Source organism: Bos indicus, chromosome 11 (genome assembly GCF_029378745.1).
Source record: "Bos indicus isolate NIAB-ARS_2022 breed Sahiwal x Tharparkar chromosome 11, NIAB-ARS_B.indTharparkar_mat_pri_1.0, whole genome shotgun sequence".
NCBI lineage: Eukaryota > Metazoa > Chordata > Mammalia > Artiodactyla > Bovidae > Bos > Bos indicus.
The window spans coordinates 13,474,610-13,495,928 of record NC_091770.1 but is presented as its reverse complement, the minus strand read 5'-3'; the positions used below and the strand labels follow the sequence as shown (position 1 = coordinate 13,495,928).

The window sequence follows — 21,319 nt, the reverse complement described above, 5'->3', positions numbered from 1 at the left end:
AACTAACCTTTTTAAACCACATTTGCATTCATGCTGATGAGGGGACTCAGACCACTAGATAGCTTCTGCTGCTGCTGCTGCTGCTAAGTCGCTTCAGTCGTGTCCAACTCTGTGCGACCCCAGAGATGGCAGCCCACCAGGCTCCCCCGTCCCTGGGATTCTCCAGGCAAGAACACTGGAGTGGGTTGCCATTTCCTTCTCCAATGCATGAAAGTGAAAAGTGAAAGTGAAGTCACTCAGTCGTGTCCGACTCTTCTCGACCCCATGGACTGCAGCCCACCAGGCTCCTCCGTCCATGGGATTTGCCAGGCAAGAGTACTGGAGTGGGGTGCCATTGCCCTCTCCAGATAGCTTCTAGATGGAGACAGTCTTAGAAAGACTAATCCCTCACCTCTCTCATTGGGTTATAAGAGCTCATAAACGACAAGAGAGCTTCAAGAAGTTTCCTGGCTGGTGAACAAACCCACCTACCCAAAAGGGTATTGCACCCATACTCTATGGGGACAGAGACCCCCCAGGCTCCGGGTCCTTCTGCACCTTGCCCTCTGTTCCTCTTCATCTGGCTCTTTGTTTTTATCCTCCATCATAACCTGTGATGGTAAGTATAGTGTTTTCATGAGTTCTGTGAGTCATTCTAGTGAATTATCAAGCTGGGAAGGGTCATGGGGTCCCCCGGATTTGCAGTCTGCTGGGCAGAAGTGTGGTCGCTTGGAGACCCTGCTTGCACAAGGTATCTGAAGCTGGGCTGTCTTGTGGGACTGAGCCTCTAACTCACTCCATGGTTGAGTGTCAGGATTGAATTGAATTGTAGACACTCAGCTGATGTCAGAGAACTGGTTGGTCTCAGAAAACACCTGGAGAAGGCAATGGCACCTCACTCCAGTACTCTTGCCTGGGAAATCCCATGAATGGAGGAGCCTGGTGGGCTGCAGTCCATGGGGTTGCGAAGAGTCAGACACAACTGAGTGACTTCACTTTCACTTTTCACTTTCATGCATTGGAGAAGGAAATGGCAACCCACTCCAGTGTTTGTGCCTGGAGAATCCCAGGGATGGAGGAGCCTGGTGGGCTGCCATCTATGGGGTCGCACAGAGTTGGACACAACTGAAGCAACTTAGCAGCAGCAGCAGAAAACACCACACATCTGGTGTCAAAAGTTATGTCAGAAAATACCAAATAGGACCCAGCTTGATCCAAGATCTCACCCCTAGATGATTGGATTTGTGCTCCCTGAGCTGATCAGGTTCAGGACTGACTCCGCCAAAACTACTGTATAAGCCAATGTGCCGCTTTACCATGAGACCTGTAACTCCCAGGAGAAACAAACACTGTGTCAGGGGGTTCCTGTGCTTGTGGGCCAAGACCTAGGAGTGAGGTGTCCCAGGGGAGCCGTGCAGCCCCAAGTCCCTACCCTCGTGGGGTGACCAATTAGGCAGAATCAATACCCACCCTGGCTGGTCAAGACAGTCCTCCTGAAGTCAGCTCTGAGGAGGACAGTAGATTCTCACTGCTCGCTCCCCCATCACTTCAAAGGGTTACCGTCTTACTGAAATGGATCACACTTTCTTTAATACATAAAAATCTAATTATGTGTTTGTCTCCTATCTCACCAGTGGGCCATTTACGAGATGTCAGTTACCTTGTAAATGGATTGTTCCATCCAAATTGTGTTGCTTTTTCCCATTTTCACCTTCAGCCCTTACATCCTATTCCCACAGCATTTTCCCAAATGCTGGAGTCAGCCTCCCACAGGGCCCCAAGCACCATCCAAGAAGCCCACTGCCCAGCTTCCATTGTAGAGAAGCCAGGCTGAATGTGCCTCTTCCTGTGGCCAGGCCAGGAGAGCAACTTGGGTCCCGCCTGGGTCATGAATGGCCAGTGTCAACACAGCCCCCGCCAGCCAGGGGCACAGCTCGTCTGCAGGGTGAGGAGAGGAGGGCTTGCCTATGCCCAGCTCATGATGCCACAGTAATGTGGGGATGTGTGTGTGTGTGTGTATGATATGTGTGTTGTGTGCAATATACGTGTATGCGTATATTTGTGTGTTTATATGGATGTGTGTATGTGTCCATACCGCTGTGTGTCTATGTGCATATGGACTTCCCAAGTGACTTCATTGTAAAGAATCCACCTGCCAATGCAGGAGCCACTGGAGACCCAGGTTCCACCCCTGGGTCAGGAAGATCCCCTGGAGGAGGCCATGGGAACCCACGCCAGTAGTCTTGCCAGGATAATCCCATGGACCGAGGAGCCTGGCAGGATACTCATGGGGTCACAAATAGTCAGACGTGACTGAAGTGACAGAGCACATGTGTATATTGCATGTGAATATGTGTATGTGATGTGTGTGTATATGTGTATGTGTGTGTATATGTGTGCAGTGTGTGCATATGTATGTATATGCGTGTATATTTTTGGGTGGTATATGTGTGAGTGAAGAATGCAGATCCACCATCTACCAGCCTGCTGCTAAGTCACTTCAGTCGTGTCCGATTCTGTGAGACCCCCAAGACGGCAGCCGACCAGGCTCACCCGTCCCTGGGATTCTCCAGGCAAGAACACTGGAGTGGGTTGCCATTTCCTTTTTCAATGCGTGAAAGTGAAAAGTGAAAGTGAAGTCGCTCAGTCGTGTCCAACCCTCAGTGACCCCATGGACTGCAGCCCACCAGGCTCCTCCATCCATGGGATTTTCCAGGCAAGAGTACTGGAGTGGGGTGCCATTGCCTTCTCCGACCAGCCTGCTACCTCCTGGCAATTGAAAGCTGAGGAGAGAGGAGAAGACACAGGAAAATGTAGTCAGTCAACAGCTCTGCCTGAGACCCCAGGAGTGTCCATGTGGGTGGGGGGCTGCTAGAGGAACCCTCAAGAGGCTTGTCAGGCGTCCAGGGTGGCAGCAGAAAGAGAGGACCTGCCTTGGTTTCTGTTTCCCCACATACAGGAAGGGCCCACATCAGCTAACTCAGGACCTGTTTCCTGGGACTGAGAAGCTGACAGAGCTTTCAAAGCAGAACTTTAGAGAACCCTTGCTCAGCTGTAAGGATGGAGACTGGGGTGGGGAAGGGTCATAGTCCTCCAGGCCTGGTCAGCAGGACTCCTCCTCTGACCCCCTCCCCTGCGCCCAAGCCCTTCCCACTCCAGGCTCCCAGCTTTCATTTCTCCTACAAGAGCATCATCTGCCAGCAGGAAGAAGCACCAAGAAGTTACTACATCCTTGCTGAGTATTTCTCTCTTTCTGGCCAGAAAAAGTCAAATGGATATCTGATACCTTAACACCAGAGCCACTCATCGGCGGGGACCTCTCACACTGGTTTTCCCTGTCTCTGCCGAATGGTACAGGGCTGTCTTCCTAGAGATGCAGTTCCTTAGCTTCAGACGCTCCAGAAGCTTTCGGTCCTCCATATCAACCCCTGACAGCACAGGGTCATCAGCTGGGATTGGCGGGCTCCTCCTAGAAGTGTCAGGAGGGCTGGCTGCAGCTAAGGTGGCACCAGGAACCTCAGCAGCCAGGCTCTTGGGCCTTCACTCTGCTGCTCAACTGTCTGTGTCTCGCCTACCCTCACCTCTACACCATTCTCTTTTCTCTGCAAGATGTATTCCTTGTGTGCTCCGCCTCTCTGCCTCACAGCTGCTGCATATTTCAAGTTTCTGCAGGTGCCCCATGGTGACCCCACCAGCCTTTCTCTAACTCAAGGCCTTCCAGCTTGACTTCTCTCTGTTAACTGCTTCAATCCCCAGGTGTTTCCAGGTTCAAATTCTTTCCTAGAAAAGTGGTCAGATAGTCCCAAACCTCCCTTCACATCAGAACTAACCAGAGATTCCTCGCCAGCCTTGTTCTGCTGCTGCTGCTGCTAAGTCGCTTCAGTCGTGTCCGACTCTGTGCGACCCCACAGACGGCAGCCCACCAGGCTCTGCCGTCCCTGGGATTCTCCAGGCAAGAACACTGGAGTGGATTGCCATTTCCTCCTCCAGTGCCTGAAAGTGAAAAGTGAAAGTGAAGTCGCTCAGTCACGTCTGACTCTTCACGACCCCATGGACTGCAGCCTACCAGGCTCCTCCATCCATGGGATTTCCCAGGCAAGAGTACTGGAGTGGGTTGCCATTGCCTTCTCCAGCCTTGTTCTGATTGCTTCTTATTTACCGCAGTGGTGAGGGTCTCAGTAAATTCAGGCTGCTATAACAAAAACATCATGAACTAAGAGGCTCACACAAGAGAAATTTCTTTCTCCCAGTTCTGGAGGCTGGGAAATCCAAGGTCAGGATGCTGTGGACTCAGTTCCTGGGGAGGTTCTCTTTTCTGTTTTGTAGAGAGCCTTCTTGTTGTAAACGCAGAAAGCAGAGAGAAGCAAGCTCTCAGTCTCCTTTTTTTTTTTTTTTTTTTGACTGCTTGTTTGGCTTTATTTATTTATTTTTTTTTACATTTTATTTTTTTTTAATTTTATTTTATTTTTAAACTTTACAATATTGTGTTAGTTTTGCCAAATATCGAAATGAATCCGCCACAGGTATACATGTGTTCCCCATCCTGAACCCTCCTCCCTCCTCCCTCCCCATACCATCCCTCTGGGTCATCCCAGTGCACCAGCCCCAAGCATCCAGTATCGTGCATCAAATCTGGACTGGCGACTCATTTCATACATGATATTATACATGCTTCAATGCCATTCTCCCAAATCTTCCCACCCTCTCCCTCTCCCACAGAGTCCATAAGACTGTTCTATGCATCATCAGTCTCTTCTTATAAGGGCACTAATCACATCGTGAGGACTTCACTCTGGTAACTTAATTACTTCCAAAAGGCTCCATCGCCTAACATTATCCCATTGGGATTAGGATTTTAACATAAGAATTATGAGGGGGTGGGTTCAATCAGCCCATAGCAGTGAGGGAGGCATTTCTTGTTCCAGATAGTACAAGATGGCCAAATGCATGGCATCTTACACTGGACAGATAAGACCCACAGCATCTTATTAGTCACACATAGTCATAGTCTGGAGGAGGACACCAGATACCATGCCAGGCCACATGGGGGTTACACCTGAAACCAGAGGGAACCAGCAAGGGCTGTGGGAGACAGGCTTTGCAGCAACAAGAGGATACAGTGCCCCCGGTTCCTGCAAGAGGATCTGACGGACTTGTTTGAAGTTTCTGTACTGGCAGGTTAGAGGAACCCAGTAGGTTGAAAATGGGTGGAGGTCAGCTGATCCAGTCAAGGGGAACGGGCCAGGTCAGGGAATATATCTGGTGAGCATGGGGGAACCCATAGTTAGGCTTTGGGGGCCCTGTAAGACCCAAAAATTGTCCCGGCAATAAGTGAAATTTTAGGTCTTACAATGCAAGCCTTTGAATCCGCTGCCCTAGTGACAAGTGCCTACCTCGGGCAGGAAGCTGGAGTGTGGGGCGGGGTCACATGCTGCTCAGCACAGCAGCACAGGAACTTCTTGGTCATCCAGTGCTTGAGAATCTGTCTGCCAACACAGGGGACACGGGTCGGATCCCTGGTCTGGGAAGATTCCACATGCTGCAGAGCAACTAAGCCTGTACTCCGCAAATACTGAAGCAGAGGGCTTCCCTGGTAGCTCAGCTGTAAAGAATCCGCCTGCAGTGCAGGAGACCCCAGTTCAATTCCTGGGTTGGGAAGATCCCCTGGAGAAGGGATAGACTACCCACTCTAGTATTCTTGGGTTTCCCTGGTGGCTCAGATGGTAGAATCTGACTGCAATGCAGAAGACCTGGGTTCGATCCCTGGGTTGGGAAGATCCCCTGGAGGAGGGCATGGCAACCCACCCCAGTGTTCTTGCCTGGAGAATCCCCATGGACAGAGGAGCCTGGCAGGTTACACAGTCCATGGGGTCACACAGTCTATGACTGAGCGACTAAGCACAGCTCAGCACAGTGTGCCTAGAACCCATGCTCCGCAAAAAGAGAAGCCGCTGAATGAGAAGCCCACTCGCCACAGCTAGAGGGTAGGCCCCGCTCAACTAGAGAAAGCCTGTGTGCAGCAACAAAGACCCAGCACTGCCAAAAGCAAAGAAATAAATTAAACATTTATTTAATGGTGTATTACCGTTTGTAAAATAGATGACCAGCGCAGGTTCGATGCATGTAGCAAGGCACTCAAAACTAGCACTCTGGGACAACCAAGAGGGATGGGGTGGGGCGAGGTGTGGGAGGGGCGTTCAGGATGGGGGACACATGTGTACCCATGGCTGACTCATGTCGATGTATGGCCAAAGCCATCACAATGTTGTAAAGTAATTATCCTCCAATTAAAATAAATTAATTAAAAAATGCAATAAAACCACATCAAAAATGAATAAAATGTAATCATCCAGGAAATTTTTTTAATTAAAAAGAACACACAACACACTGCAGCCCAGACGCGGTGACTAACAGGCCAGGCGAGACAGTACAATGGAAAGCAGAGTCAGGTTTGGGAGCGCAATGGGAAAGTTCCCTAGAGGCAGCTCTGATCCTACAACTTGTATTTCATGTCTCCATCAGCTCGTGCTCTGAGCAGGTAGTTGACACTGGGAAGAAATAATATTCCCCCGTAATTTGCTACTTCAAATTATGAAGAGTAAGAACAGCCAAGTATTTCTTGGAGAAGATGCAGATGCCTTCCGTGCCCACACAGCCTACCCTGCGTGCTCGCGAGTCTGCACTCCCCTGATGTGCCCCCACCCCCAGACTTCAGATGCCCCTGGAGCTTTGGGCAAATGCTCTCACATGAACCCCATCACTGACTGTTCATTCCTCATCATCACCATATTTTTAAAAAGGCCATTTGCCCCGTGTTCCTTCAAGCTTCCTCCTAATATCCCTCCAGTTCAACCTCTTCACAACCAGAACACCACTCTGCTGGTCACAGTCATTGAAGAAAAACATCCTCCCCCCAGGACCCTAAAGAGGGCACCTAACAAGGACCCCGAGGAGGGGAGGGCCGCTCTGCTGAGCCTGCCATGCGTTCACAGAGCACCCCTTTCTGCTTCCTCTCGGCTCCACTCTGTCTGTGCAGCCTGGATTCCTGCTTCAGCCCCTGGATGGCAGATTTGGACCTGATGGCTGTGATCAGGGTCTCTGTGAAGAATGGGAGACCTGACGCATCTCCCCATCCAGTGCAAAGCCAGAGAACAGAAGCTGGTCCACGAATGTCTAAGAAGACCACCCAGAAGGTGGTGACACGCCAGACCCTGCAGTCCTATTCGGCTGCATTTCAGTAAAAATCAAAGATAAGTACTGCTCATATTTTATGGCATTTCCAGGGCTGGGACTTTCTGTTATTTGAACCCCTGTTTCCTGAGGACACCCCAGAATTTCATATCCAGTGGAGCAGATGTTCCCTCCACCCCACACATCCACCTGTACCCCCAGGAAGAAAATGAGAGTGGCCTGTTCCCAGGCAGCATTTTATTCTAATGAAGCTGGGGTGCCCTCTCTACTGAAGGCCGCTTCCCCTGACCCCTGGGAAGAGAGGAGACGCAGAAGAGGAGGCCCAGGAAACAAGGCAGAGGAGCTGGGCAAACAGACTGGGACCTGGGGAGGAGCACCCAGCAAGTGATGGGTAGGGAGAAGCACGTGGATACTGGTCTAGGTCTGCAGAGACACGTTTCCATCCAGCCTCTGACCTGAACCAGTCAAGCCTATCCCAGGGAAGAAGGGGCTCAGGTCTCAGAGGATAAGGATGAAGGGGACCATGGGTAGATGGCATGAATAGGGCCTACCAAAAGCAGAGCTCTCCCACTGAGAACACTTAGGAAGGCGACTGGGAATTCTGGGGTATCAACTGGAAACACCCTGAGTCTCGGTCTCCGGAGAATCTCTGGGGTGGTCGTACACAAATTTCACACAGTAAAGCTAAGGCTTCTCCAAAGGGACAGACCCCTCCAGGGTGCTGCCCCAGATGCTGTATCCTGGTCCATCTCACTGGAGCAGTGCAAACTTATTCTCTCCACCCTCACCTCTGCATTTCAACCCAAGATATCCTTTCCACTTCATCTGCCTTTGAAGCTGAAGTGGAAAGGATAGCCACTCTGGGGCCACAGAATTCCCAGCCAAGGTAGATGGACTCTGGAATGCCTTCAGGACAACTTTAAAGCATGAAAAATTAAGGTTCAAAATCACCTTGGAGGACAAAGGAGAGAGGAGCATTTCCTTGAATTCAATGAGCTTTGGAGCTTAAAGTGCTGGCATAGGGGCCAGTCCGGTCATGGTTCTGATGGTTTATAGGACCGCTTACAGATAAAAAGAAATGTATTGTCACAGGAGGCATCGTTCCATGACCGCAGTAAGGACGTCTTTAGGGTGACACAGTGTTCGTTGTTCCCAACGTTGTTGGGTTCTCCTGGAATCCAGAACCTACCGAAGGGAAAAATAAAGCAAAATGCATTGCCAGTGAGTGAATGAGAGACTTCAACCCCAGTTTCGGTCTGGGGTGGTAGGGTTGCAAATTTTTCCATGCCTGAGAGGAAAGGGACCGGTTATCCGTCAACCTCTGAGCCTATAATCTCCCCCCAACTTAGGGCCACACCAGCCCACCCACTCTCAAGGCCCTATAGGAACCCACGGTGCAAAGACCTAGATTTAGAATGAGGTCCCTGCCAAAGCTGAGTGGATGGCCATGCTGCCAAACCCCAGCCAATCCGTGGCAGAGATCAGCTAGATCTCTGGTCAATGTTCCTGCTGATCAAGGACAGGAAGGATGGCAAACTTTGCGGTCAGTGGGACTCTCCCCCGACTCTTCGTGCCCTGGACCCAGCCCAAGAAAGCAGCCTGGGACAGCGGGTTCTCAGGACTTACTTCTCACTCTGGACCTTGTTGTACGGAGTGCCATCCACCCAGTGCCAGTCCCCCTCGCTCCCTGCTTTGGTCAGGCCGATCCAGTAGGGAAGTCCGCCTGCTGTCCTGTAGAGGAACTCCTACAGGAAGACAGTAGGCAGAGATGAGGCGTCAGAGCATCTGTCTCTCTGGGCATCTTCACCCATCCTCAGCCACAGCCCCTGAACCCACAGACACAGGGTTGGGACTCCATCCTGACTCTGACTCTGACCCGCTCTGCTGGCCCACTTAAGATGAAAGGAGCTTGTTTAATATTCTGTCTCAGCAGGAAGAGGACTTCCTGGGTTAGATGGTGTCATTAACGCTATTCACAAATATTTCTATTTTTCTGGGCACATGGAAAGGTGGCACTATCCTGCCCTCTTTGAAGCTACAAATACTGCATCCTTTGTTTGGCCAACGAAATGTGTTGTTTCCAGGCTTTAAGAGCCAACATACAATGTACCACGTTCCCTTTTCTTACCTCAGCAATTGTGGAAACGTATGTTGATATGAAATCTCCTCTGGCCTAAGCCCTTAAGTAGCCACAATGAGCAAAATGCCTTGCTGGCCCTTGTTGGACATGTAGTGTGTAAGTGAGAGGTAATCATGAAGAATTACTGATATTTGGGAATATTTGTCACTGAAGCATCATATTGCCCATCCTGCCTGATACAGCTACCAATACACCCCCTTCCTAGTGCCCACGGGAGAGCACTCACCTGTTCACGCTCTGAGGTCACTGAGGTCAGGTGGGAGTCCCTTGATATACAGATCTGCTGGGCACTGTACCAGGTCTTCGAGATTTTAGAAAAGTAATAGAAGTGCCCCCCGAAGTACTTCCAGCCTTGGGAAACCACCTGGAGAATGTCCTCTGGGAACAAGGGTGAAATGTGAATGCTGGTGTTCCTGCTTTCTCTGGTGCTGGCTGGGTGGGAGTATATGAGCAGGATCCCAGAAACAGAGTGAATGGGGCTGGGCTCTGGGGTCCTTTGGTCCTTGGGTAGGAGCTTGGGGACACTCCCTCAGATCCTGAAAGTCTGAGATTGGTAGAGTCTCTGGGCTCAGAGAGGGGAGAGTGAGAGAGAATGAATCAAGAAACTGTCTCTCCATTGACCATCACAAGTATCTGAGCCCCTGAGCTCTAAGCAGGAACTGCTGGAAAGTGGTGAGGTTTGGACCCAGAGAAACTCCCTAATGTCTTCATATTCTGTGGCTTGGTGTGGGAGCCCTGGCTGGTCCCTGGTCCCGTCTCTCCTGAACAGCCCCCAAGTCCTCCCCAACTCCAGTGCTGAGCCCTCTCTTCTTAACTTTCCAGCCATGCCCATGCTTTCCTCCACACACACCAGCCCAATGGCATCATGCCTGAGGCTAATAAGGTCCCACAGGCCACTGACCAACTTGCAACACTCTTTTCTGAGTCACTTACTTTGCTGTTGAAGCAATTTGCTGATACTCTCCAAACCACTCTGGAGTTCCCGGACCTTTGCATTTAAAGCACTGGCTTTATCCAAATCTTGTTTTAGCTCTGGGATTTGGGCATTTAACTCATCAACTGCTTTCCAACTACTTGTTAGCACCTGCAGCTGTGCACTGGCTTCCTTCAAGCCTGTTTCCAACCTCCGGATCTGAGAACTTATGCGATCCAAGCTGGCGTTCACCATCCGGACCTGAATGCCAACTGCCACCAGGCCACCTCTGTTCCTCTTGATCTCAGAACTCAGGGAGCTGATGTTGTCCACACGACCTTTCAGCAACTGGGCATTGGTCTTGACATCTGATATTGTGCCCATAAACCAGGGATCTGAATTTGAGGAAGTCAAGAGGTCAGCTGCAGGGACCCTCAGAGACTAGAGTGGGGTGTTGCCAGGGTGATGAAAGGAAGGGGAGGCAAGGTATGGGCTCAAGCTTCCGAAGGACCCAGCCCAAGGAGCAGTTACCTACCCTCTATTCGGTCATAATGTATTTATTCAACAAACATAGAATGGACACCTTCCATGTGCCAGGGACTCTGATAGATGCAGATCATGCAAAGATTGGTAAATCATGGGATCTCTGTTTGAGGCTTTCATAGGTAAGCAGAAGAGGGGATTAGAATCCAGTCCTATATTTCCTTTGCATGTTCAGGGCACATTTGGTAAAGAGATGCCTTCAGTCACCCCCTTGTCATCCTTCTCACATCACTCTGGGCCCCATCACTTGACTCCCAGCCCTCTCTTTCCAGAGACCCCCACAGTGCCCATCCCCTAGAGAAGCACCGTCCCCGCCATGACTGCCCATAGGTCCCTCATGGCCATCAGAGGGGCCAGCCATGCAGACTTCTTGTCTGGAAGTGATTTCTTCTCCAGAGAAAACGAGAAGGGAGAATTATGAAACCACTTCTCCCCTTCCCTTGTCCTACGCGCTGTCACTGTCTGCTCAGGCTACAGGCTCAGGCCACAGAAGACACCAAAAGTATACCAGTGGACTCAAAGCAGGGGAGATTCTACTCAGAGCCTCTGAATCCAAGTCCAAATGTGTCCTGGGGCCTTGAAAGGAGAAGACAGATGTTCCCTCTGTCTGCTATCTGGAGACCTAATGAGAGGAAGAAGCTTCTACCAGCAGCAGAGGCCAATCGGGCTTGGCAAAGCAGGAAGAAGAAGAGAGATAAATCACACATCCAGTGAAGAAGTAGGGCATCTCCCTTGGCATGATCTTTGTGGGAGCGGGAGAGTGAAGAGAGCATGAAAGGGCCCTGTGAGGTGGGGGGAGCTGTTCCCTAACCCTAAACTGGCCTAGTCAGTTGGGGATGAAGGTACAGTTTGGACCCCACCCCTCATGGGGTCAGCAATCATTATACTCACTGTTGGGGGTTCCCCACAAGGCTCTGAATCAAAGGGACACAGAGCTCGGAGAGGAAGGAGAAAACTGACCCAGGATGAAGATGGGATGAGCACTTCCTGGGAGGAAAGAGCACACCCTTGAGCACAGGCATGCTGACCCCAGTCAGGAACATCTCCCCAGAACTGGAAAGGAAGGAGAAGCAGCTGGTCTTACTGCGGACTCTCTGACTGCACATGGAAAGAGGGGGAAGCAAGACACATGGAAAAGCCAGAGGGAGGAGAGCCCACCAGAGAAGGGAAGGATCCCTGGCCTTGGGGAAAGACCGAGCCCAGATCAAAGCTGGGGACTTACAGAGAATGGCCTGCAGCAGGACAGAGGTGATCGTGACCAGCATCAGGAAGACGACCACAGCGCGGACCGTGAGGAGTCTCCCCAGAACCTGGGACGCACATGTCTTGGGAGGAGGGTCTGCAGGAAGCAGAGGAGAGCGTTTGGTGAAGGAGCAGCCAACTGCAAGCTTGGCCACAGAGCCCTAAGCAGGCTCTGAGCAGAGGCTGACGCTTGCCTGGGGGCCAGAGGGAGACGTTCTGCTTGTCCACCGTGAAGTGTGCATCGAGGACCTCGCTGTCGGCAGTCTTCATCCTGCACGCTCACCCTGGTGGCACAGGTGCTCCCAGCCAGCTGTCTCTCCAAAGACCTTTTATCTAGACGAAAAGGGAAATGACCCCCGGAGTTCATTGTGTCATCCCAAAGTTCCCCATTCCTGGCTTAGGTGCCTTGCCTGTCCTAGGCTGCAGCTTGGTCCGCTCCTCAGAAGTCTGACTTTTCAAGAAGAGACCATCATTTTCTCTGGGAATCTGTTACATGGACATTTTAACCATCTTGTCCTCAGGCTAAGCTTTCTCTCTTATAAGACGGCCCTCATCCATCATCCATCCAGCCACCTTTCACCTCACAAATACATGTTGAGTGCCTTCGGTGTATCAGGCACTGTACCAGGACTGAGCCACGGAGCTGAATAACTCATGGCCCTTACACTCAAACAGTTCACCCATCTTCATCCTGTGTCATTTTCCTCCTTTCCCTCTGAGTTCTGTTTCCCTCTGATTCTGCCTAGTAGAAAAAAAAGTGAAAGTGTCAGTTACTCAGTCACGTCCAACTCTTTGGGACCCCACGGACTGTAGGCTGCCGGGCTCCTCTGTCCACGGAATTCTCCAGGCAAGAACACTGGAGTGGATTGCCATTCCCTGCTCCAGGGATCTTCCTGATGCAGAGATCAAACCCCAGTCTCCTGCACTGCAGGCAGATTCTTTACTGTCTCTGCCACCAGGGAAGCCAGAAAAGAAAGACCTGAGCAAATAAATGACAATACGTCCCCTGAGCTCAGTGGTAAAGAATCTGCCTGCAATGCAAGAGACACCAGGGATGTGGGTTGATCACTGGGTCAGGGAGATCCCCAGGAGGAGGGCGTGGCAACTCACTCCAATGTTCTTGCCTGGAGAATCCCATGGACAGAGGAGCCTGGAGGGCTGTGGTCCATTGCATCACAAAGAGTCGGACACAAATGAACATGCATGCACACACAGGGTGATTAATTTAATGATAGAAGAATGTGCACAAGTCAAAGGGAGTACAGAGACTGGAGTCATGGTAAGAAGTTCCAAGTAGAGAGATTAGCATATTCGGAAGTATGGTGTGCCTGGTGAGTTGTAAGTGGTTTGGCACTGTTAGAGTGTAAAGTATATGACTAGAGTGGGGAGGGCATGCGCTAAGGGAGCACTTGGAGTCAGATCATAAAGACCCTTTTGGGTCATGTTAAGGAGCTTTAACTCTGGCTTCTGGGTGATGTGGAGCCAGTGAAGGACTTTAGGCAGTAGAGAGACAAGGACAGGAACATTGAAGAAAGATCACTCTTATCACGGTTAGAAGCAGAGACCAGGGTGTGGGGGGTCTGGAAGCAGGGAGACCAGTAAGGAGACCACTGCAATAAAATGTTCAACTTTCTGTTGTTAAGGCATCTTAGGTGATACGTGTCAAGTCGCTTCAGTCATGTCCAACTCTGTGCAACTCTATGGACTATAGCCTGCCGGGCTCCTTTGTCCATAGGATTCTCCAGGCAAGAATACTGGAGTGGGTTGCTATGTCCTCCTCCAGGGGATCTTCTTGATCTAGGGACTGAACCAGCCTCTCTTAAGCCTCCTGCGTTGGCGGGCAGGTTCTTTACCACTAGCTCCACCTGGGAAGCCAGTATCCCTTTATAAAATGGGGCTTGAGATTCAAATGTACATGTAAGAGTTGGGTTCTCCTCTCTGCTTCCTGCACTCGTGAGGGCCTCAGACAAAGTGGGGAGGATCAGCAACATCAGACCAGGAGCTGTTCTTTCATTCATGGGAGATGCTCAGGGCAGAGAGCAGCTGATTTGGTGTCCCTCTCCGAGGGATTAAGTTTTCTTCTGGGAAGCCTCTCATGCTTTGAAGAGGTCTGCCAAATCTGAGGAACCTGGTATAAAACATATTCTAAACAAATATTTCCTGGAAGATAGAAAAGAGAGGAGGGAAGCGAGGAAGGGAAAGAGAAAAGGAAGGGAGTTCAGATAATTGGATGGATGGATGGTTGGATGGACGGATAGAAAATGGGTGTATGAAAGGATGGGTGGATGGGTGGATGGATGGGTAGAAGATGGATGGATGCATGAAAGAGAAATGAATGGAAATGGTGATGGCTAATCATGACTCAACTCTGAAATTCCTGCCTGTGGACTGGAATCTGTCTCTTGGGAGCCACTACATTTTTCTACAGCCTCCAATTGTAAAAGCATGAGTCAAGAGTGATTTTAAATCTTATCCAAATATGCCTAACAACTCCAGCCACAGGACTAGAAAGCTGACCTGGCCCCGCTGACTCTGAGCCAGTGGAATTGGAGAACAGGTTGGTATCAGGGACCAAGGTTAGAGGCTAAATGATCAGGACCAAGGAAATAACTCTACTTGCAGGAGCTTCTGATGCCTTTGATATTTGAGAGGATCCCACCTCTCTGTCTGACCAGTTCATTGCACTTATAGGCCCCTTGCAGCTCCTTCTGCAGGCTGCTGCTGCTGCTAAGTCACTTCAGTCGTGTCTGACTTTGTGCAACCCCATAGACAGCAGCTCACCAGCCTCCCCCATCCCTGGGATTCTCCAGGCAAGAACACTGGAGTGGGTTGCCATTTCCTTCTCCAGCGCATGAAAGTGAAAAGTGAAAGTGAAGTCGCTCAGCTGTGTCCGACCCTTAGAGACCCCATGGACTGCAGCCAACCAGGCTCCTCCGTCCATGGGATTTTCCAGGCAAGAGTACTGGAGTGGGGTGCCATTGTAGGCCTCAAACCAGGAGCTGTTTCTCTGACCAGTTGAGGGAACCACAGAGGACTCCACACCATACTTTCCAAGTGCTGGGAAGGAAGCTGAGTCACAGGATAATGTCCCCTTCATTCTGTTTCATTTCCTCCCTCTCCAAATAGCATCCAGGCCTGCCCTACTGTCTGCTCTAAGCTTTGACGTTAGCTAACTCCCTGCCAGTCTCTGAACAGTGAGAACAATGCCCATTCTCTTAAAGTTGCTCACCTAGTTGAGGAGCCTTGGCTCTACCAGGGCTCAGCAGGAGTGGGAATGTTCTGTTTCTGGGCTCTCCTGCTTGTTCCCCAGTCTGATCCCAGAGTCGCCTCAGCCTTTCTTCTCCTGGTTCCTGGCCCCACATCCTCACCCCAGGGCCTGGAGATGGAAAGGAATCTAGGTTACTCAAGACCCTGGTAGAAAGTGCCCTTGGGGTTCTGGTCTCCTTCCGAGGCACTTGAGAGAGAGCGGCTGCCACAGAACACTCGAGAATGTCTGACCCTTTCCCTCTCTGTTGAAAACTTGATTTTCCTCCAACCTCTGCTGGTACGTAGCATGAGCAATCAATGGAATGCCCATGTGCCCTCCCAGTGGCCCCAGGAAAGGATCTGGAGGCCTCGCCAAGATGGGACAGGACTCAGTGCAGAAGAAGGGACTGGGATTGGGGGCATCTACTCAAGTGATGGAAATGGAAGCTGCAGGTAGATGTTCCCCTGATCGCTGGACAAAAGGCTGATCCAGAATGAGGAAGCTGGGCAAGAAGCAACCACAATTCTGTGGGCCCTCTGGGGTTTCAGAGACAATTTCTGTAAAAGCTTTGGCCATGAGGAGTTTCATTTCCCATTTTGCAAGGAAGATGCGGATCACGAGCTACCTTTCTCTAATCATGCTTATCCGCAGGTATTTCCTGAAGTCTCCCTGGGTGCCCTAAGTCTCTCCTGGCCTGACAGCCCAGAGGAGAAAAGAGGAAGAGAACAGACCAAGCAGAAGGCAGGTGCCCCAGCCTCACTTTCCAGCCAGGAAGGAGGGCTGTTCTCCTGGACACTCAGGAGATCCTTGCTCTTCCAAACAGAGGAGGAGCTTTGGGTCAGGTCTAGAGCAACCAAAAATCTCTACAGTGATGAGAGACACGAGGTCGGTGCTCACTTTTCTGTCTCCCCACTGCCATGCTCCCGGGGTTCTAAGGCTTTCCCTGGATAAAAATGGAGGAAGGAAACAGTTTGATCACTTTCTCTTTCTCTGGTTGGAACTCTCCTTATGCATGGAGGTGCACTGTGGGCATAATTAATGGGAGTGGAAAAGAGACTCGGGCCGTTTGACATGTCTCAGCAGTGCTGACAGTCTTCTCTAAGGCATGGTGATCCGAGTCCTTCCATCCAAGGCTCAGAGGAAACTAGAGAGGACAACAAACCAGGGAGAGGAGATGGGGGGGGAGGGGTGGAGGGGAGGGGAGAATGAAATGAGAAGGCAGATGGTTACGAGAGCTGAGCAGACTGCTCCACGGGCTTCACAGGGGACTCCTGCATGTCATGTGATGAGGGATTCGACCAGCAGATCCCAGATGCCAAAGGATGTCATGCCATCCTCTGGACATGTGCCCTGGGAACAGGGGATGGGACAGAGAAACCAAGAAGAAAGAAATGGAAGGGGGGCCCTTCATCCATCCTGTCCCCTAGAATGCCTGCTCTGCACCAGCTACAAGGAGAAAGCCAGCCGTGGACCCTGCCCTCAGAAGCAGTGCTTCTATTGGGGAAACATAGCATCCATCATCCCAGGGAGAAGGGAAGAGTCTCTCAAGACTGAAAGTGGCTGCAGACACGGCACAGGGCCTCCCCAGCTCCCCCTGACCCTGGGAACCAGCTCCTCTCTTTTAGAACATTGGGTGACAGCACTGTTTCTCTGGCACAGTGACCATGGCTAGACCTCAATAAGCAGGCAATTCCCCCTGGCGCCATCATAAACAGTGTGGAATGGGCGAGCGGCCTGGCTGCCAGGAAGGATGGCTGTGTTCCAGGCAGAGAAGGCTGGTCTCAACTACCCATGTCAAAGAGCCCTTGCCTGTGACTTTAGTGAGAAGGGCAAATTCATGGCAGGAAAGCTATAAAGGGCCCTTGGGGAAAAGTATGCAAATCTTACTTTTGTATCTTTTAATTCTTTTTTTAATGGTACTCATTATAGAAAATCAACCAGGTGAACAAGAAGGAAAAAAAAAATTATCTACCATACAGGAAATAAAAATGGCTATACACACAGCTCATTCTTCGTATCTACATGTATGTATATATTCATTTACATCTATATCCATGTTGTTGTTGCTGTTTTTAGTCACTAAGTTGTGTCCAACTCTTTTACAACCCCATGGACTGTAGCCCACCAAGCTCCTCTGTCCATGGAATTCTCCAGGCAAGAATACTGGGGTGGGTTGCCCTTTCCTCCTCCAGGGGATCTTCCTGACCTAGGAATCGAACCCGAGTCTCATGTCTCTAGCATTGGCAGGTGGGTTCTTTACCACTAGCACCACCTAAGAAACCCTAATCTATATCCATAGTGATATCCAACTATGACTTGTATATATTTATATCATATTTATATATTTATATAGCATAGTATATATAGACAGCTCCTATGTCTTTTCCCCAGCATTCTTCCCATCTTCATTTCTGATACCAAGAGTTAGTTCCCCCTCCTTTGGGAAGCTATGCCTCCTTCTCAGCCCCTGCAATGCTTGGCTCAGAGCCAGCATCCATTGGCAGGTTGAGTTTTTATCTCAATTCATTACTCTGACATTGAGTCTTCTGTCTCCGGCTTCCACTTCTAAGGCCTCTTACACTGGGCCCACTCAGATAATCCAGGATGGTCTCCCTGTCTTAAAGCCAGCTTATTTTTTAATTACGTTTATTTGGGGGGTAAGGGCAAGCGGCATGGCTTGCAGGATCTTAGTTCCCCAACCAGAGACTGAACCCACACCCTAGGCAGTGAAAACGCCAAATCACCAGACCGCCAGGGAATTCCCAACGCCAGCTCATTAGCAGCCTTAACTTCACTTTACCATGTGACTTAATATACTTCCCGTTTCTGGGATTGGAATGTGGACATTTTTGTGGCCATTATTGTACTTACCAAGCTTCCTACCTCTATTAAGTTAGGGTGGCCTTAATAGAGCCATTCAGAAAGTTTGGTATTTATCCCTGAAGTTTGAGAGATAGAGTCTGGTACTTGACATGTGGATGAAAGGTCTAAGGCTTTCAGTGGGTGATAATAAATAAATAGTAGGTAAATAAACTGTGGTACTTCTAAACAATGAAATATTATTCAGCACTAAAAAGAAATGAGCTATCATGTTACTGGAAGGAAAACAGATACATAGATCAATGAAACAGAAATGAGAGCCCAGAAATAAACTACACATATATGGACAATTAATTTATACAGAGAATCAAAGAACATACAAAAGAAAGAATGTGTGCATAGTCGCTCAGCTGTATCCAACTCTTTGAGACCCCATGGACTGTAGGGGATTCTCCAGGCAAGAATACTGGAGTGGGTTACCATGCCCTCCTCCAGGGAATCTTCCTGACCCAGGGATCGAACCCAGGTCTCCCACATTGCAGGCGGATTCTTTACCATCTAAGCCACCAGGGAAACCCAAGAATACTGAAGTGGGTAGTCTATCCCTTCTCCAGGGGATAGTCTCTTCAGTAAATGATGTTGAGAAAACTGGACAGCCTCATGCAAAAGAAAAAGAAAGAAACTAGACCACTATTTCACACTATAGGTAAAAATCAACTGAAAATGGATTAAAAGACTTAACTGTAAGCCATAAAATTCCTAGAAGAAAACATAAGCAGTACACACTTTGACTTCAGCCTTAGCAATATATTTCCAAAAATATTTCCTCAGACAAGGGAAACAAAAGCAAAAATAAACAAGTGGAACTACATCAAAGTAAATAACTTCTGCACAGCAAAGGAAATCATCAACAAAATGAAAAGATAGGCAACCAAATGGGAGGAGATATTTGTACATGATATATCTGATAAAGGGTTAATATTCAAAATATATAAAGAACTTATACAACCAAAAAAAAAATAACAAAAATCAACTTGGTTAAAAAAAATGGGTAGAGAAGCTGAACAGACATTTTCCCAAACAAGACATACAAATGGACAACAGGCACATGAAAAGATGTTCAGCGTCACTATTTGTCAGGGAAATGCAAATCAAAACTACAGTGAGGTATCACGTCATACCTGTTAGAATGGCTTTTATCAAAAAAAGCAAAAAATAACAAGTGTTGGTGAGGATGTGGAGAAAAGGGGACATCCATATGCTATTGGCAGGAATATAAATTAGAGCAGTTATTACAGAAAACCATGTAGCGATTCCTCCAAAAACCAAGAATAGAATATCATGCGGCCAGCTTTTCCACTACTGTGTATTTATCCAAAGAATTCAAAATCACTAATTCAAAAAGATATATGAGGACCTCCCTGGTGGTCTAGTGGTTAAGAATCCACCTGCCAATGCAGAAGACACAGGTTTATCCCTGGTCCAAGAAGATCCCACATGCCCCAGGGCGACTGAGCCTGTGTGGCATAACTACCGAGCCTGCACACCTAGAGCCCACGCTCTAGAAAAGCCACCACAAGGAGAAGCCTGCATACCACGACAGAGTAGCCCCCACTCTCTGCAACTGGACAGAGCCCACACGTAGCGACTAAGACCCAGCACAGCCAAAAATGAATAAATAAAAATAAAATCATAAAAAGATATGCACACCCCTATGTTCATTGTAGCATCATTTACAATAGCCAAGTTATGGAAGCAACCTAATTGCCATCAATGGATAAAGAAGCTTCATGTGGTATAAATACATACACAAGGGCATACTACTCAGCCATATGAAAGATGAAACCTTGCCACCTCCAACAACATAGATTACACTAAGTGAAATAAGAGAGACGGTGAAAGAGAAATGATGTCACTCATATGTGGGTGAAAAAAAATAAACAAAACAAAAAATAAATGAATAGACCAAACCAAAGGAAAACAAGCACACAGATATAGAGAATAGAAATAGTGATTACCAGAGAGGAAGGACCAGGAGGGGGGCTGGAATGGGTAAAGGGAGTCAACTGTATGGTGATGGATGCAAACTAAATTCTGAGTATTTTCCTTCCCATAAAAAAAATCTATATTTTCTTAACGGATCCCTAGGATTCTAACTATAATGATTTATGTAACCAGTGCCTTGTTAGTAAACAATCAGGATGCTTTTCCATTGCTCAGCACTATGAACAGCTTTACAGAGAATATTCTTCAGTAATGTCTCTGTCCTGTATCCATAATTTTTCCTTGGGATAAATTCTTGCAAGCATAATTGCTGGACCATAACATATATTTTTTAACAAATAAGATTTATGATAAGTTTTGACAAATAATGCTCTAAAAAGATTCGTATATAATATTAATACAACAGTTCATTTCCCCTGGACCCTCATCAACAGTTGGAATGAGTAATTCCTTTTTTTGGACCGGTATAATAGTCAATTTTTATGCTGCATTTTCTTGATTTCTAGTGAGACTACTGAAGACTTCATGTGTTTTCTCTGACATGTTATTGTCTTTTGTGGATGGAGTTTATTATTTTTATCACCTTCATGATTTGTAGGCAGGCTTGAAACATTGAGGGTATTAAAACATTGTCACAAGCTAAAAAAGACTTAGCTATGATGGAGAGCCACCAGTTATGGCCGTGAACAGAGAAAGGACAAGAGGTGAGAGTGGATGTAGCCTCAGCCTATGTGGAGAAGGAAGGAACATGCAGAAGGGAATCCACAGAACCGAAACTGTCCCCCCACCACACGGACAAGGCATTAGCACTAGTAAATGAATCACCAGTCAGCACTAGTTAACTGCTCAGCAAAGAGGAACTGAAGAACTGTTATGATAACAACAGCATAACTGTGACACAGATTTTATAGTTCATTCATCCATCTTTCACACTGACCATTCGCCTCCATGAATAATGCAGAAATAACTTGTACAATAATCATTTAGTACTTGACCTCATGGATCCTGCTTGGCCATTGGAGTAAAGTTGCCAGTACCCAGAGTAAGTAAAATCCAGCAAGTGTCCAGTTTTGACTTAATGGAACTTTTTTGTGCTGCATGAACTACTCAAACCTGTGCCCAAACCCACAAAAAAGAACAAGACCTCCAAAAACCCGAAACTCCATGGTAATATCTCTAATACCACAAAGGGATGTTTGTCCTCCAGAAACTAAAATCATTAAGCCAAGAAATTATAAAA

The 21,319-nt window shown here is 48.6% G+C and overlaps 1 protein-coding gene across 1 annotated transcript; it reads right to left on the bottom strand.

The window, feature by feature from the left end:
- Positions 1 to 6,718: 6,718 nt before the first annotated feature.
- Positions 6,719 to 12,324, bottom strand: CD207 (CD207 molecule). Its single transcript, XM_019969844.2, has 6 exons — positions 12,203 to 12,324; positions 11,989 to 12,105; positions 10,244 to 10,618; positions 9,537 to 9,688; positions 8,797 to 8,915; positions 6,719 to 8,355 (listed from the first exon to the last, which is right to left on the bottom strand). The coding sequence occupies exons 1-6, from the start codon at positions 12,276 to 12,278 to the stop codon at positions 8,205 to 8,207; spliced, it is 990 nt and encodes a 329-aa protein (XP_019825403.2). The 5' UTR covers positions 12,279 to 12,324; the 3' UTR covers positions 6,719 to 8,204.
- Between the last annotated feature and the right edge of the window lie 8,995 nt (positions 12,325 to 21,319).

Bases quoted from the DNA above. Each gene is read 5' to 3' on its own strand.
- CD207 (XM_019969844.2), bottom strand. From the start codon at position 12,278: ATGAAGACTGCCGACAGCGAGGTCCTCGATGCACACTTCACGGTGGAC. The intron at 9,689-10,243 runs GTAAGTGACTCA...CCTTGTTCCCAG, and splicing joins CAAATTGCTTCAACAGCAAA to AGGACATTCTCCAGGTGGTT. The intron at 8,916-9,536 runs GTGAGTGCTCTC...GTCTTCCTGTAG, and splicing joins TGACCTCAGAGCGTGAACAG to GAGTTCCTCTACAGGACAGC.